The sequence below is a fragment of the Chelonoidis abingdonii genome, chromosome 5, assembly GCF_003597395.2.
Source record: "Chelonoidis abingdonii isolate Lonesome George chromosome 5, CheloAbing_2.0, whole genome shotgun sequence".
NCBI lineage: Eukaryota > Metazoa > Chordata > Testudines > Testudinidae > Chelonoidis > Chelonoidis abingdonii.
In genome coordinates this window covers 126,022,719-126,039,367 of record NC_133773.1, presented here as the reverse complement: position 1 = coordinate 126,039,367, position 16,649 = coordinate 126,022,719, and the positions used below count along the sequence as shown (strand labels likewise).

The window sequence follows — 16,649 nt, the reverse complement described above, 5'->3', positions numbered from 1 at the left end:
AATAAAGGTAGATTGGATTGCTCAGAGATATAGAGCTCTTCACTTTAGCCTGCTGCTATCTGAGGCATTCCCAGGGCAGCCCAAGGGTAGGCTTTCCAGGACATTACTGACCAAAATAGGTCACCAGAAAGCCACCAGACAGTAAGCTATGTGAAATGAGTTGTTGATTTCCAGTGAACAATGTGTTTCACATCCTAGAAACCAACACCCCCATCAGCAGCCTCAGCAGAGAGGAGAAGGAAACTGAACAATTAACCCTGGCAGTGGCCCCTTGAGGTGAGGGTAACGGTACATTGATGGGGAAGCTTGTACTGCCATTGCCCATGCTGTTCCTCCTCTCTAGAAAATACAGCATCTTTAATAAACCACTGACAAATTTTAAATTAAAAAGATACAAGTTTGGGCAAAACAGAATTCCTGGGCTGGTCCTCTCTCATCACTATTGGCTACCAAAGAATTTGGATTGTATCAACTCTTACCTAGATACCTAGCTTGTCCTCCTCCCCAGTTCATTCAAGGATGTCCTAACACAGTCATGATCATGGTCATAAGAGTGACATATCCAAACAGCGGATAGTTATTATATCAATGAATGAATTGTGCAGAAGCAGCAGGATTATCACAAAGGAAAAGGCTTCCAGTGACATACAAAGATCTTTGTAAATCATATGATGATGATGAGAGAAAGACAGGAATAGAAAGAATATCCAGAAACAAAACCAACCAGGGACAAAGACTACTCACAGGAATAAATTCTACAAGATCTGGGCTCAAGCTGGGACTCTCTCTACAAGCCAGCAATTAAACTGCTTTCAAGAAGAGAATAATAATATGAAAGAGTACAACAGGGTTTGATTAAAGGAATTCAGCCAACCAGAAGTTGCATTACATAAGGATTTGCAGACTGTATATAACACAGAATTCTGCTGAGCAAATACAATCACATAGCTAAACCCTATATCTATTCTGCTTTATTTAAGCCTCAAGATACATGCTGACACAGAAAAGCTCTTTGGGTAGCTTTACATGAATCAATACAGCCAGGTCAGTTAAGCACAAATTCAGTATACATTTTCCATTTGTTTTGATTCCATCTCTGCACATCAATTTTTCTTTACATTTTTAATTATAATTTCAGAGTATTTGCTTTCCTTATAGATGTGTCTGTATTTCAGTTATTCTTCCTGGCTTATAAAGAGAAAACTTGGAGCATTAGAAATCCATTTGTAACAGAATGAAGTCTTCTAGCATGTTAACGCCGATCATTAAAAGGCACCCTTGAAAATTACAAGCCCTAAGAGGGTCTCTTGAGAAAACAATGAACAAAGAAACACTAGAGAGTACACAGCACATCTCTTCTAAGCACACTGTACCTGTTGAACTGGAATCGCTGATGGGTGAGAAAACTCAATGTGTATTCAAGACCAGAAAACAGGAAGAGATAAAGGAAATAAACTAGGCCCAGGACCTTGAGATTCTGAAGGTCTAAATAAAAAAAAAGCGAGAGAAAGAGACACTACACCATAAGTACCATTTTAAAAAAAAGATAACAAAAGCAACATTCAGTACCACTTAAATAAAAAAGGTCAGGGACTTATTTCCGATGCTCATATTAAATATCCACATGCCACACACCACAGATTAGACTCTGGCCCCATTTCTGTGACTAGAGTATAAGGGCAAGTCTACAGTACCGTGCTATATCAGTGCAGCTGCACTGCTGTAGCATGTCTGGTGAAGACGCGCTATGCCAATGAGAAAGTGCTCCCCCATCGACATAATTACGCCACCTCTGCACGAGGCAGAAGTTATGTCAGCAGGAGAGCACCTCCCACCGACATCGCACTGTGTGGACACCGCTTTAAGTCAATGTAACTTACATTGCTCATGGGGGTGTTGTTTTCACACCCCTGAGCAACATATAAATTACATCAATTTAAGTGGTAGTGTAGATCAGCCCTTAGGGATTAGAGTGAAAAATAAGAGCAATAACTTCCAAGGAAGTGAACACTCAGTCATATCATTAAGGTTCTCTTCCTACCGGAAGGAAGCCAATGGGTAAAGACTCTACCTCCACTACCCCCAACATTTAGCCCTCAGGTTTCTTTAATTTAATACCTTTGTTTTATAGGACCAATATGGATGCTAATGTTGTTGGTCTCTCTCTCAAGCATTAGTGGAAGTGGTCAATTATAGAGTGTAGGTGGTTTGTAACTGGCCTTGAAAAAGAAAGTGTCCTGTGCTTTACAGAAGCAGATGGAGATGGTTTATATGGTTTTATGCTGCACAGTTAAGAATAAGATGTGTTTCACGTGTCTAATAATATTCCTTTGCACCATAACAGTAGTTGGAAGGACAGATTAACTCACTGGTATGACCGGCAAATTCCAAACACCTTTACTGAGAGAAAGGCCCAGCCAAAGCCCTGTGTCTGAACATCCTCAAACTTTGAGAGGGGAAGTTTGAAATCAAAATTCCATCTGAAGTTAGAGAAAAATGCCTCAGGACATAAGTGCTGTCTTCTAGCTTTTTCCTAGGGACACTCCACCCCTACTCTGCCTCTTCCCCCCAAGGCCTTGCCCTCACCTGCCTCTTCCTGCCCTTGCCACACCCCCTCCCTGCCCCTGCTCTACCCCATCCCTGAGGCCTCTGCCCACCGCTCTCTCCCAGCCCCCTCTCTGAGCTGCCAAATAGCTGTTTGGCAGTATGGCTGAAGAGCGGTGGCTGGTGGGTGCTGAGCACCCACTATTTTTTTCCGATGGGTGCTCCAAGGCCAACTGAGTCTGCACTTATGCCTCAGGATCTGGCATTCCTGGTTTCCAGCCTGGCACTGTGGAATCAAGGTTACCCAACTCACGGCTTGCTCTGTCTCTTTAGGTCAGTTAATTTGCTGTGATGTACCTACAGCTGCAGCTACTGCCCACGCAGAACAGAGAAGGAACGATGGAAAGGAGAGTGGCTCCAAACCCCTGACATAAAACCTCAAAGCCATTCCTTGGAGATAACAAAGCCCTGGTCAACACCCAGTGCAGCTTGCAACTCCCATTTTTTAAATAGTTAACGTGGGTCTGAAAGATCGGGGGGGGGGGGGGGGAGTTGCTTCTGAAATTGTCAAAATAAAGGGAGAAAAAGTGTATTTAGAAATCATTGCCACATCAAGGGAACACGTATGACATAATGTGAAAAAACAAGCAGCACTTACTCTCCCTCGAAGGTGAGTCCTTTCCTCTGGTGACTGCAGAGAACTGAAACAAAGCCAGCGGACTAAGCAAGTCACTCCCTGCCTGAAATCCACACATCATGGAGGATACCTAAGAAGAGAGAGACAACTGTGGCTAACTTGTATGAACTGGAGCAGGGTGAATTAGGTTTGCACAACCCACTGCAAACAATCCTAATGTTCTGAATGCATGTAAATGTGCTTCAAAACTGGCCCTTGGTAGCCAAAAGGTGGAACATTTCTAACAAAAACCAAAAAAACAAAAAATACTCAAACTTTTCACAGAGAACAGAATACAAGGTTTTACCTCTAACCAGACTTGACAGCATAGGCCGCATGAGCAAATGTTCTCCATACACAGGTGCATACACAAACTCTGCAATCAGCTAATGGCATGTCTACCAGATACACACATACAAACAAGGGGTTGGTGTGCACAATTTTAACCCAAGCACCTCTAGACTGATTTTGGCTATTGATTAACTTACACCCATTTCACCCTGAAGCCAGGATACATGTCAGGGGCCAAAGAAAAATAACCAGCAGATAACAGCATTTCTCCTCTTTTACTTTACCTGTTAGTTTTGTGATTAAGAATGGACAAGTTTGCCTCTGTTCCATTCACCAATCTTCACTTCCCTGTTGTCCAGAGGGGCTCCACTGGCCTTACATATTTATAAGGCATATATTATTATTCGTTTGTATTACACTAGCACCTAGAAGCCCCGAAGATCAGGTCTCCTAGGGCTATTGAAATACATGCAACATGTGCAATCGGATACATGAACTGTATCACACAAACAACCCAAGGTGTAGCGTATAAGTGACTGCTTTATTGTTTGCATTTACAGCCCTTTTAACCAGCCACTGACACCTACTGGGAAACCAGGAGGGGAAAAAAATCCTTTCTAGAAACATTGTGCTAATATGGTCTGTATTTTTTATCAGCTAATTTTTCACTGAGGGGAATCTCTGCTTTTTAAGACTTCATCTACCCTTGCTGCTTATGCCTCACCTTAGCCACAGCCTTCTGTGATCCCACAATAGATTGTTCTGTGGAGTCAATTACTGTCTCACCATCAAAGGATTTGGATTTAAAAATCAAAGTGGGGAGAATTAGAGAAAACTATTAAATATGTGAAATCACCATTGCTAAATGGAGTGGTTTCTTTAAGACATTAAGGCAGGACTAAATCAAAATTTCATGAGGCAGGCACAGGCAGCCACAAAGTGGATTGAAGAGCCCTGCATAATAATATGGACGCACTTTATATCTTCAAAGCCCTGTCCAGACCTGAGCTAATGAACTCTCACACCATCTCTGTCTACAAAGAGCATCCATAGCCCTAACAGACTGCCATAAACATACAAAAGGAATAGTCTGATTTTTCAAAAGTACACAGGAAAAAAGCATCAAAGTCCTTAGCTAGGACTTCAGACCACATGATGTATGAAAGAGCCATAAAAAAAAATCATAGTGGGGGAATAAAGGAACAGCCATTGCACATGACACACCCTGCTGGCATCACTTACGGAAGGTCTAAAGTTTTTGCCATGTCTGGAATAGCACAGGCAAACTTCCCTGTGCTATTCTAAATGCCCAAATATAGAGACAGAGGGTTCTCCATTCCACAAGTGCCTTGTAAATGGAGGGTATGTTAAAAGGGCTGGGAGCTGCTTAGAGGGAGGGACAGAGACAATGACACTGATCAAGACCTGCTGCAATCCCTAAAATCAATGGCGTTTTACCTACTTACACCCAGGGCTGAATTTGGTCCAATGCTACAAGTTTCTGTCTCCAGGGGCTTAAAGAGGAACCTGTTTCAGGGCCGTCCTCAGGTATACGCGGCTGCTTAGGGCACCCAAAAATTTGGGACACAACTGGGACCATAAGTGCTGACTTCTCATCTTGCCAGTTATAATAATCCTCTTCTGGGCCAAAAAATGAGGCAGGAATTACTAATTACTAAGTCTGGGTAAAATTTTCAAAAGTACTATACCTATACCACAGAGTAAGGTATTGTTTTTTGAAAGCCTAAGACTCATTTTAGAAATGGTTTAGGCACTTGGGGGGGAAGATCTTCAGAAGGTATTTAGGTGTCTAAAGACACAGACAGACACATAGTGGGATTTTCATAAACACCTAGATGTCTAACTCCCCTTTAGGCTCCTAATTCCCTTTAACCAAACACTGGGTCCTTAAACTTCTAACTTGCAATAAGACTTTACAGAACTCAGGCCCCTAAATCACTTCTGAAAATGGGATTTATGTGCTTTTGACAATTTGATCCAGTGTCTATCAGATGTTGGCACAGCAATAATGGAGAATTAACAATGCACTCAAAGCTGGAGTTCTTGTTCATCTGAGTGAGACACAGAAATCTTCATCCTACCTGCTCCAAGTAGAGCATTCATGGTATTTTTAATCTCATACAGAGCTTAGGCACTACAATGATGAGGACATTATGAATATTGACAGACAATTCGAAAAAGATTCCCAGACTGTTACTGACAGCTGAATCCGGATTAGTTTAGACTAAACAACCAATTTATGGCCTGCTTTGACTAATGCGAGAAATCATGTTTTAAACAAATTTCACTGTATTTTCATGATTGAGTTAGAATATTGTTGTCTGAAATTCTCAAATTAGATTGGGCCAGCTCAGGGTGACACAGTATTCTTGGGCTTGTCTAGTGGCCCCATCAGTTGCTGAAGAATCTGAAGTTTAGCAAACCCAACAGAAATTCAATGGTAACTATCTAAGCATTTTTGATGCACTGCAGTACCTAGGACATGACTGCTAATCACAATTGCTACTTTCTGTCATCACCAATTTTGGTGGGTTTAACTTCTGGTCTAAGGACTGAACCAAATCCCTAGCCATCAGGTTCTGGAGAGTTTGTCCCTCCCCATACATTTCTACTGTGTCAATAATTTTCAAGTCCTGCCCTTGCCTATAGGAAATATGGATTTTCAGAGCCACTCTCAGCATATTTTACCCGTTTTTCTTTGGGGAGTGTCTCCGGAAGCAGGAAGAAGATGAAAATTAAGTCAGCAACAGCAAACATGAGTGCAAGCAAAGCTGACCGAAGATAGAAGACTTCTCCTTTTCCTGTTTCCATGGCAAGGTAAGCTCCAATCATAGGACCCACGGTAAATCCAAGTGAGAAAGCAACACCAATCATTGCCTGTTGAGATACAGTAAACTAGAAGTTCATGACTAAGAATTTTTTTTTTCCCCTTTGGTAAAACTTGATAACTGTTAGGTTGGTCATACTCTGATAGAAGCTACATTGTTGTGTCAAATGCTAACACAACATCAAACGTGATCAATTATGCAGGTAATGGAATTAAACACCTTTTGATCCAATTCAGAGAGTCAGCTCTAAAGCTATTCTATCTCTTGCTAAACATCCATGCCAAAAAAAAAAATCCACATCCACCTCGAGCGAAGGGGCAAGTGTGTGGCAAACAGCAATGAATGGCAAGGCAGAGATAACTGCAACAGAGCTGAAGCTTTCATGACTGGGCAGAAAATAAAATGCACTACCATTCAATAAGTGGCCATGACACTTTTCAGCATGGTAAAGGGGCACCCAGAAATAATTTCCACTACTCCTTTGAAATAAAGAAAGTGGAGAAAAAAATGGCCAGGGAGGGGAGGGGAGAAGGTGAAACGTGTGCTCATTCAGTTCAGGATTTATTCACCCAAAGCGGGTCTAAAATCATAAAGCCCCGGGATGTGTTTTTAGATTGTAAAGCTGCTCAGTGTAGGATGCTGTCAGTGCATCATGTGTACCACCTTGGTGGCAATGATGTTGTTTCTCATCCCTCATGGTTCTTTTGCAATTCCTAGCTACTGCCCTATCAATGCAAGTTAGATAAAGGTGAGCAGGGTTGGCTAGGGCAGAATTAGGATTGGTGGAGTCTAAGAAAAACCTATGATGGTGCAGGAAATAGTAAAGGTGACTCATTAGGTAGCTGTCTTCCCTCCAGTTCAGCATTAAAACAGTGCACCAGAACAGGGCTATAATGCTGGAGGAAGGAGGCTAAATACTGTGCCGATTTATACCCTGTGCACACACTGGCTTCAATGGAACTTAGCACAGAATTTAGTCCAGTGTCTTTAAGAGGAGACATTAAAAAAAATCAGTCTAGGGCCTGACCACTTGCTGTCTGAGTACAGGACTGAAACAGGACAGCCAAAGTTCTAACCCTGTTTGCAACTGAATCCCGCTTGGGCCTGAGAACAGCCTCTTACTCTTTCTGCCTCAAATTTGCAATCTGTAAAATAAGAATAGTACTACTGGCTTACCTACCACACAGGACTATAGTCAGGACCGGCGCTAGGGGTTTGAGCGTCCTAGGCGCACGGCCATTTCGCCGCCCCGCACGCTTGTCCTCTGGCTCCGCAGTCCTGCCTGCGGATGGTCGGCTGCTCCCGCAGCTCCGGTGGAGCTGTCGCAGTCGTGCCTGCGGGAGGTCGACTGCAGCCGCGCAAGCAGCTGACCATCCGCAGGCACGACTACGGCAGCTCCATCGGAGCCACGGACCAGTGGACCCTCCGCAGGCACGACTGCGGCAGCTCCACCAGAGCCGCCTGCCACCCCGTCCGGCAAAATGCCGCCCCCTAATAATGCTGGCGCCCTAGACGATTGCCTAAGCCACCTAAATGCATGCGCCGGCCCTGAGTATAGTGAGGATTATTGTGTGGAAAGCGCTTTGAAAATGAAAAGAACTGTATCAGCACTTGATATTATTGTTGCCAGCATTTGTAACTCACCATGCCCTTGCTCCTAGCTTTTGGAGAGTGCAGGTCAGCAATTATAGCAGTAGACAGGCTGACATTCCCTTTACTTATTCCACCTAGGACTCTGGAGAGAAGAAAAATACCAAAACTCCTAGAAATAGCCCAGAGTGCATATGATGCTATCAACCCCACCTGCAGAGAGAAGAGGAAATTTTTCTTACATGATACAGTAAAATCAGCATCATTTTAGGATCGTTTTCTAGCGAGACTAATGTTTGAAAAGCAAAATAAATGTCTGCTCCATTAATCATGAAACAACAAATGCTTTCTTGAATAAACTGGCATTTCACCAGACATGGACTACACTGAATGTCAGACAGTAAAAATCCAATAAGGAGAGTCCATCTGTAATCATTTCACACAATCCCACTATTGTACGTTATGTTAGGAGGAAGTTTGTCTGATGCAAAATCTATCCTGTTAATGCACTGAAAGATGTTTAGAACATCTTTGTACAATTTTCTCCATTTTGCTTACAAGACAGCCACAAAATGGTTCCCAATATAATTGAAATGTTTAAATAAAATCTGCAACCCAGAAAAATTCTAAGACAAAAAAAGAGAAAAAATCCACTGATTTGAAAGTCAATTTTAGCCTTCAGTTTTGCTGAATAATAATTGAACCCACACATGCTTAATGTATTAATCTGCAAAGACTTTATTGGATGATGGGTTGAGTATGTAATTTGTTGCCAAGATCCCTTATGCATGTTCATACTTGCACTGTATTATACCTATAATCAGAGCCCTAAATTTAAACTCATAACAACTACCAAAGAGAGAAACTGTTTGGTGAATGTTCATTAATACAATAAATAAAAAATATGTTGCACTTCTGTCAAGTGCTTCCCAATCAAAGATCCCAAGGTAGTTTACAAGGGGCTGGAGTACATAATATTATTATCCCTATTATACAGATGCAGAACTCAGGGACAAAAAGATTAAATCCAACATTTTCAGACTGAGTGCCTAAAGCCAACCACCTAAATCTACATGTAGGCACCTGTACAGGTGGTGTGATCTTACACGTCAGAATGTCAGTGGTACTGAGTTGCCTAAAAGATACAAATAAGCACTTCTGAAAATCCCACTAGGTGCCTATCTGCACCTTTAGGCACCTAAATACCTTTTAAAATCTGGCCCTAAGTACCTAATGTTAGACCCCCATGCTTGATCAAGTGACTTGGCCAGGGGAGGCAGCAATGGTCAGGACTAGTGCTGTGCACTAAACACACTGGCCTCCCTCTGTACATTTGATTTATGCTGATTCTAGTCAGGCTGCCAGACATACCACTGTCAACAACATGATCGGCCTTCTCCCCAAGCAGTCAGATGCAGCGCCCGTGAGCGGAGAGGAAAAAAACTGCAGGATGGAAAAGACGGAGCCAATCAGACCTGGAAAAGATTGATCATTAGACTTACTCATTAGACATGCTGCCTTAGTTTTAAACACAAAGGCAGCATAATTGTTTAAGGCCTATCACTTCACTGTGGCCCTTAAAAAAAAACAACAACAACAACTCAAACACATATAAAAAGATACACAATTATAATGTCAGACTGTGGCCATGAACGGCAGTTATCTCCTTGGAATGCAAAGAGCCCCAAAATAATATGGCTAAGTTGTTTTTTAACTGAATTTAACTGGGTTTTCAAGGGAAAGGGAAATGCAGACAAACCAGAACAAGATGGGACTTATGGGGGAAGGACAGGGTGTGTCAGTAAAATGCAAATTCTGTGATATTTGCTAACTCTGACTGCAAACACTTTCTGCTCATGGAGAGAGGATAATATAGGATTTAACAGCCAGTCAGTGTAACACACAATTCTTTTAAGTAGTTTATTGATTAACTGAACTTGGATCAGTCACATTTAATTAGCTTGTATTTTCTCCCCTTGGTATCAAAGGCAGCAGTGAGACACATCGGGGTATGTGATACTCTCAAATAAATGGCAGTGAGTCTACATATCTGAAGAGGTTTCTTGAAATCTACGTTCTGTCCCTGTGATCTTTGGCTCCTCTCCTCTCCTGCCATCTCTAACTCAGTGCCCTCATTAATCTGCAATCCCTTTGTGACAAACTGCCAAGAAAATGCTTTGTTGTCATAGTTTTTTTTTTCTTTAAAGGAGAGAGCTGGCTTATATGTCTTACTTAGACCACCTATCAAGGTTGAAAATGCACACAGAGGCCATGGGTTAAATTTTGCACCACTGAATGGTAAAACTGTAAAACTCCTCTTGACTTTAAAGGAGTCAGGATTTAACCTTAAGTATTTGGGTATCTGGGGGAGCATAATTTCTTTGTGGTTGTTCAACAACAAAAAAAGTACAAAAATTAAACAAAAAACAAAACAAAAGCCATACACTCACTTACAGCTTTAGCTCACAAGTGAAGGCAGCAAGATTCTTTCTTATTTGAATGGACATTAATTATTATTATTATTATTATTATTATTAGCATTAAAGGAGCAACTGAGCTTCAAATCCATTATGCTAAGTGCTGTGCAAACATATAACATAAAGTTGGTTCCTATCCTGATGAGATTTACCGTCCAAGTAAGACACAAGAGACAACAGGTGGGTACAAGCAGGATGGAGAATGGAAGGATGAAGTAACAAAGAGATGATTACATTTGCAATGATAAGCAGCGGTCACCACAGATGGCTGCCAACATCAGCTACTCATTTGCTGTGGTGGCTGGTGCCCAAAATCATTGGTGTGCCTACAAGTATGCCCCTTCTTCACTACCTCTGTCTCATAGAGGGAAGGGAGGAAGAAGGCAGGAGAAAACAGTTATCCCCATTCTCAGCCACAATCCTGAAATTTTCACTTATGTGTCTTGGATGTATGAAGTGTGAAGCACCAGTGAAGGGTAGTGTAATGCAGATGGTACAGTTTAAACCACAACCTATGCCAAGAATGTGAACTTGCTTGTTTACACACCTGGCCCAACACACAGGTCTCTTACCTTCCCTTGCTCACTATTAATCTGAATTAGCCTTTCAGAGGCTTTGATTCACTGCTTTGCTGCCTGCAATGACTCACAGAGGAGCTGGAGAAGACTCAGTCACAACACAAGTGCCCTGGTGGCAACACATGGTACTGCACTCTGCAGAACAGTTGCCACGCCCCTTCCATAGATACCACAGTGTGGCTGCTGGCTGAGGTATAAATGGTAAGCCTCTAGTCACTCGACACCCACTGGTGATCTGCCTCCATTCCCGAGAAGCTCAGCACTAAAGTAGTAAAGCACAGCAGGCCTGGCCTAGGAAGCATTACTGAGGAATAGGCTGAACTGCTTGCCTGACGAGTCAGAGCTATCAGTTCCATGTAAGCACTACCATTTACCAAATATTTATAATCTGCTTCTCTTGGGTACTTCTAGGGCATCTTTTACTGTGGTATTGAAGCCCCAATTTAATAATGGTGCCATATGTTTAAAAGTTGTTCATAAATAAAAACATTACCATAGAAGATAACCTGAAAATGACACTGAATGCAGGTTCATTCATACCTCCAAACAAGACAGTGTTGTACTTCCTCTCCAGAGGTACCCCAAACACTGCAGCAAACCAGTCCACGCCATGCTGCAATGATAGATAGAAACCATCCTACAAGGAGAGTCATATGTCATAGTTAAAGGCACTTAGGGATAGGCTGACCAGACAGCAAGTGTCAAAAACTGAGACAGGACGTGGGGGGTAATAGGTGCCTATTGGAAAAAAAAAACCAAAAATCAGGACTGTCCCTATAAAATTGGGACATCTGGTCACCCTACTTAGGGAACAAATTCTCTCTTGCAGGCTCTGACTTTATTTGCAAAAATGTAGCATTGCTTTGTATCCCAAAGACGCCACTTGAAACAACTTCCTTCCCCAAGTGTATGTATGGGGTATATGCCTGATGGGTCAGTGTAGTCCCAGATACATTTACCCTCCCCTTGACCTATCCTGTCTCTTTCAAAATCTCTTCCATGGTGGCACAGACAGACTCCCACAGACTAGTGCTGGGTTCTGAAGCACGAATGGGATGCAAAGCCCACGTGCTGGCTCTTAGCATCTAGCCCCTCCCTACACAGCAGAGCTAGGCTGGTTCCATGGCAGGTAGAGTCCTCAGCAACCATACACCAAGGGTAGAAATTTGCCCCATCATGCCCTACAGAAACATATGACCGGAACACAGAGCAGAAGATGGTGAATAAATGCTACAGAGCTAGGCACTAACTCCTACATTTGCTAAGTCTGGATTTTATACATAACAGAGCCATGATTTGAGTTACAAACTCATATCATCCTAGCCAGGTCTTCTACATTCCTGTTAGAGTCCTGAGACTCTCCCTGTTTGTCCTCCATGTTGCACACTCACCCTAGAAACCATGTGTCTCCAACACCAGCCTCCTACCCAAGAGGAAGGGGCTATGAAGAGCTTCACAGCTCCTCATTAAAGTTACTCAATTAACCAGGGGGGATGCTGATGAACAACACAAGGCTCTCAGTCTCCTTGCCACCTCCTAGAACTCAGGGAGCAATGGACTGGGACTAGGAAGGAGACCTAAGGTTTACACTTTGCTATTCAAAGCACCAGACCACCAGCTCAGCCCAAACTCCTCACATTTTACTTGCATGAGGAATATGTTGGTGACAAAATGGGAACTTTTTGTAATATTTCTATGAGGCTTGTGTGTGCCTCAGTTTCTCCCAGAATTTGCATTGCTACCCAATAGAGGGAAAAAGGATAAAGTTGTTCTCAGGGCAGATTAAGAGACATGGGTGTGTGTGCATTAGAGGAAACCTCTCATCACTGGAGACCAGGCAGCCACAGCCATGTAAGTAAAAGAACAGCAAGATGGAGGGCAAATTCAGGACAATCACAAGAAGTAGCCACTCAGTAATCTCTGGATTTTCCCAAACATAGACACCTGACCCCGACTCAGTGGCAAAGGTGAGAAAGTCTTACTAGCTGGAGCAAAACAAATCAATCAAATCCATAAGAACAATCTAAATACACTCCAGACTTGTGGGTGGGTTTTATTCTGCATGTAGTTTTTGAGTTGTATCAGGGGAATGGACGCCCCTCACATTCCCCCTCCCTCTGCATCCCATTCTTCAGATCACCTCATGCCCAGACTGTATTTTCAGCAAGTACAGTTTAGTTCTTACTTACATCATTCTTGCTGTAATACTCAAGGATTGAAGGAAGGAGTGGCAAAATAAGAGTGAATCCCAGCAGGTCTACAAGGAGTGCCAGGAAGACAATGGTGATCACCCGACCAGAGCCATCTTCGGCCTTTGACTTGCCTTTGGTGGGGCAGCTACTTTCCCCCATTCTCATGGCCATGTTGTCAGGCGTCGCACTTCTGAAACAACATAACAGCACTCACTCTGAAGCATTTCTGGCACTGAGGTTATTTTACCAAAGGGGAAGAACTTGCTGACTCATTCTTACTCCATTTCCCCCACTGCAACCGTATAGCAATTGCTAGATTAGAATCCTGGTTCACTAGAGAGAGGGCTGTTTTGCAAAACGGTAAAGGCCCCAAGCCTCACAATTCCTGGACCTTAGTCACTCAGCTCATTTGTTCTGGTAAAAGTGGGCATGATGGCAAGAGCCACTGTTCAAAGGAAAACTTCAAGCACTCAGTACAGTCAGTCCCAGATAAATGAATCTGTGTCTTAACAGGATACAAGTGCTAAGTCATAATATTATTAACTATTCCTCTTCCACGTTTAAATACAAACCATTTTTCTGGATTTACTTATTTTGTAAAAATGTTTTCAATCCAGCATTAAAGTATAATCATGGAATGGAACTGTCTCCTCAGGTAGGTATCTAACAGTGTTTATGTCTACAGTGGATACTACAGTGATTAGTGCTGTATAAACACCTACAACAGTGTGACTCGCTGACCACTTCAAGGAGGGTGTTTTGCTCAGCAATGGCAACTCAAAAAACACTGTAAAACAAAGTTCAATTTGAAATTACTAATATGTCTTTAAATCTATACAAAACCATAGGAGGGGCATAACTGTAAGGCAGCTGACTCTTTACGAGGATCTTATTTTAATTTCTCGTACTGCTAGCATAACTATCAGCAAAATATTTTTATTATTTGATTCTGGGAGCACCTGAGGACCCCAGCCAGGGTTGGGGTCCCATTATGCTTGCTACTATACAAACACAGAAGGCTGTCCATGTCCTAATGAGTTTACAGTCTGTCTATATGTCTGGCTGTGATATATTACAAAAAGTTAGCAGTTTGTCAAACAAGATGGTGTGATTTAAATTAAAGTGTTTTACATCAGCAAGCATGAAATATTAATTTAAATAACTGTTTTTAAACTTGTTTTGTATTTGTACTTTAGTTATTTCCCCAAAGAAAGTTTCATTCTCATTGGTTGGTATAACTATTTAAATATGTTAATCTGCAAACAAATATAGTCTTTACACTAAATATGGCACTTCTTTTTGGTAACCAGGAAGATATCATGCATCTATATACATTCATTTAAGCAATTATATAGTTTCTCTTACATTTATTCATAGTCTTAATATTGACATTTATTCAGAGTTTTAATTTTTACTTTTTTAATATTCAGAAATGGTGACTAATGCATTTCTTATTTACTAGATGATAATTTTTTATTTGGGATTTGTGTCAAGCTGCATTTGGATGAAAATTGGGATTCAATAAAAATGTACAACAGCATTTCAAAATTGTTTTTATTAGTTAAATTACACATGCTTAAATGTGCTGAATACATACAAAATTAAAATGTATCATAACATGTTTTGCATTTAAAATTATTTATTAAATAAAGATAGTATTAACTAAAGTTAGTGAATTAACAGATTGTTTCTGGTAACTATGGACAAATTTTTAAAAGGTATTTAGATGCCTAAAGATGCAGATAGGCCCCAACTAGGATTTTCAAGAGTACCAAAGCATTAGATGCCTATTGGCATCTTTAGACACCTAGATACCTTTGAATATCTGACTGCATGTCCTTCAAGAGATTAGAATTAATAGATCTCATCCTCTCCCATCTGGTTTTCTTCATAGGTTAGAAGAGGAAAACAAGCTTTCCAGCTTTTTCAACTCCCAATCAGGTTTTCAACTTTCACTAAACTGATCCAAATTAAGAAAATATTCTCTAAATATTCTCTAAATTGAAATCAAAGACAATTAAGGCAGAAACTTTTCTGCACAACAAAAATTGAAAATATTCACATTTGTGAAAATGCAAATACCATCATTCATTCAACTGTAAAGGCTGAAAATAACATAGACATTTAATACAGTTCATGACATTGTGACCCATTTATAAAGCCTGAGTTGACCTGAAAAATTAAATATGCTTCCTCTGATTCTGTAAAGTTAAAGATATTCCTCTTAATTCTGTACATAGGTAAAAATGCAGCCCCTTTTAACATCTTTAAAATTTTAGGAGGCCTCATTGATTCAGCATTTTATTATTTTTATTTTAATGAGTTTAATGGATTATAGTATGTTTATGCCTTACCATAGGCTGCCACAATTTAAAATTTAATTTTAAAACAGGTTAATTTTTTAAACAAAACATATATTTACTTTAAACAAGAAAAAATGTTAAATTAATATATCCTTTTAAAATATATATATTTTAATTCATGATGTTGTCAAAACACTGCAGTACAATTTCTCTACACTCACATAACAATCTTCCCTCCCAAGATCCTGACAACCAAAAAAAAAAAAAAAAATTTAAATTCTGATTCTGTGTTTACTGGATCAAGCAGTAAAAACAGGAAAAACTACCTCTTTATCCTCCTTCAATTAATAAGCTAAACTACTATTGACTTCCATTGCTCAGGATCAGGCCCATTGAATAATTTCTGCCATAAGTTGTATATTAAAGAGATACTCTGTATTCCAGGTACAGACCACTGGGGATATAAAATTCTGCTAAACCAAGTAACACTCACTGGAGATCTTAAAACTATTTGTGTTCACAGATAGATATTTTCACTACAATTCTTTAGTATTGTGTTATTGATTATTGCAGCTAAACTATTAAAGAACTAACATTTTCCAGTAAACAAAAGAGGAGGACATTTACAATCCATTTATTAACAACAATTGTTGTCATAATGCAGCCGAACCTACTACTGCATGTAACAGTTTTTTTCTTTTTGTATAAGAGTATGACACTCTTTTTTTTTTTAATTGCAAGTCACTCTAATTATAAACATTTAGCATTAGTTGTAGAGCTTCTGTTTTCCCCGTTTTTTTTATTAGCAACTTTTGAGTTTTGTGTAGAGGTCCAAAAAAATCATAAGATTTATGGCTCTTAGAATATATTGTAACAAGTAAAGTATAAACTGTAATGAGTAACCTCTTTGTAATGTTCTTTAGTGCACTTTAAGGTAGCATTGTTTCAAATACTACTACACTTTAGGGAACACCAGCAGTGTTTACATGGACCAATTAATGTGCCACATTAGCGTACTTTAGAAATCATACCCTTGCAGTCCACATACTACTCTGCGAAGATAAGATCTTAGATACAAGTAACCATTTCTCATGTTTACTGGATAAATGCCAGATTCGATTTTTTTTAAATCAGGGGTGTTTATCACAT

The 16,649-nt window shown here is 40.6% G+C and overlaps 1 protein-coding gene across 4 annotated transcripts in view; it reads right to left on the bottom strand.

The window, feature by feature from the left end:
* MFSD10 (major facilitator superfamily domain containing 10) overlaps nucleotides 1-16,649 on the bottom strand; it is a 34,698-nt gene that overhangs the window by 15,872 nt on the left and 2,177 nt on the right. For 3 of the 4 annotated variants that reach the window (XM_032781023.2, XM_075066630.1, XM_075066629.1), the window contains exons 2-8: nucleotides 13,195-13,387; nucleotides 11,546-11,642; nucleotides 9,322-9,425; nucleotides 8,005-8,163; nucleotides 6,221-6,409; nucleotides 3,203-3,311; nucleotides 1,374-1,485 (exon numbers count right to left, since the gene is read on the bottom strand). In XM_032781023.2, coding sequence (XP_032636914.1) covers nucleotides 1,374-1,485; nucleotides 3,203-3,311; nucleotides 6,221-6,409; nucleotides 8,005-8,163; nucleotides 9,322-9,425; nucleotides 11,546-11,642; nucleotides 13,195-13,387 — 963 coding nt within the window. Of the gene's footprint in view, nucleotides 1-1,373; nucleotides 1,486-3,202; nucleotides 3,312-6,220; nucleotides 6,410-8,004; nucleotides 8,164-9,321; nucleotides 9,426-11,545; nucleotides 11,643-13,194; nucleotides 13,388-16,649 lie in introns of those variants that run through there. The other variant, XM_032781027.2, reaches the window with a different exon arrangement.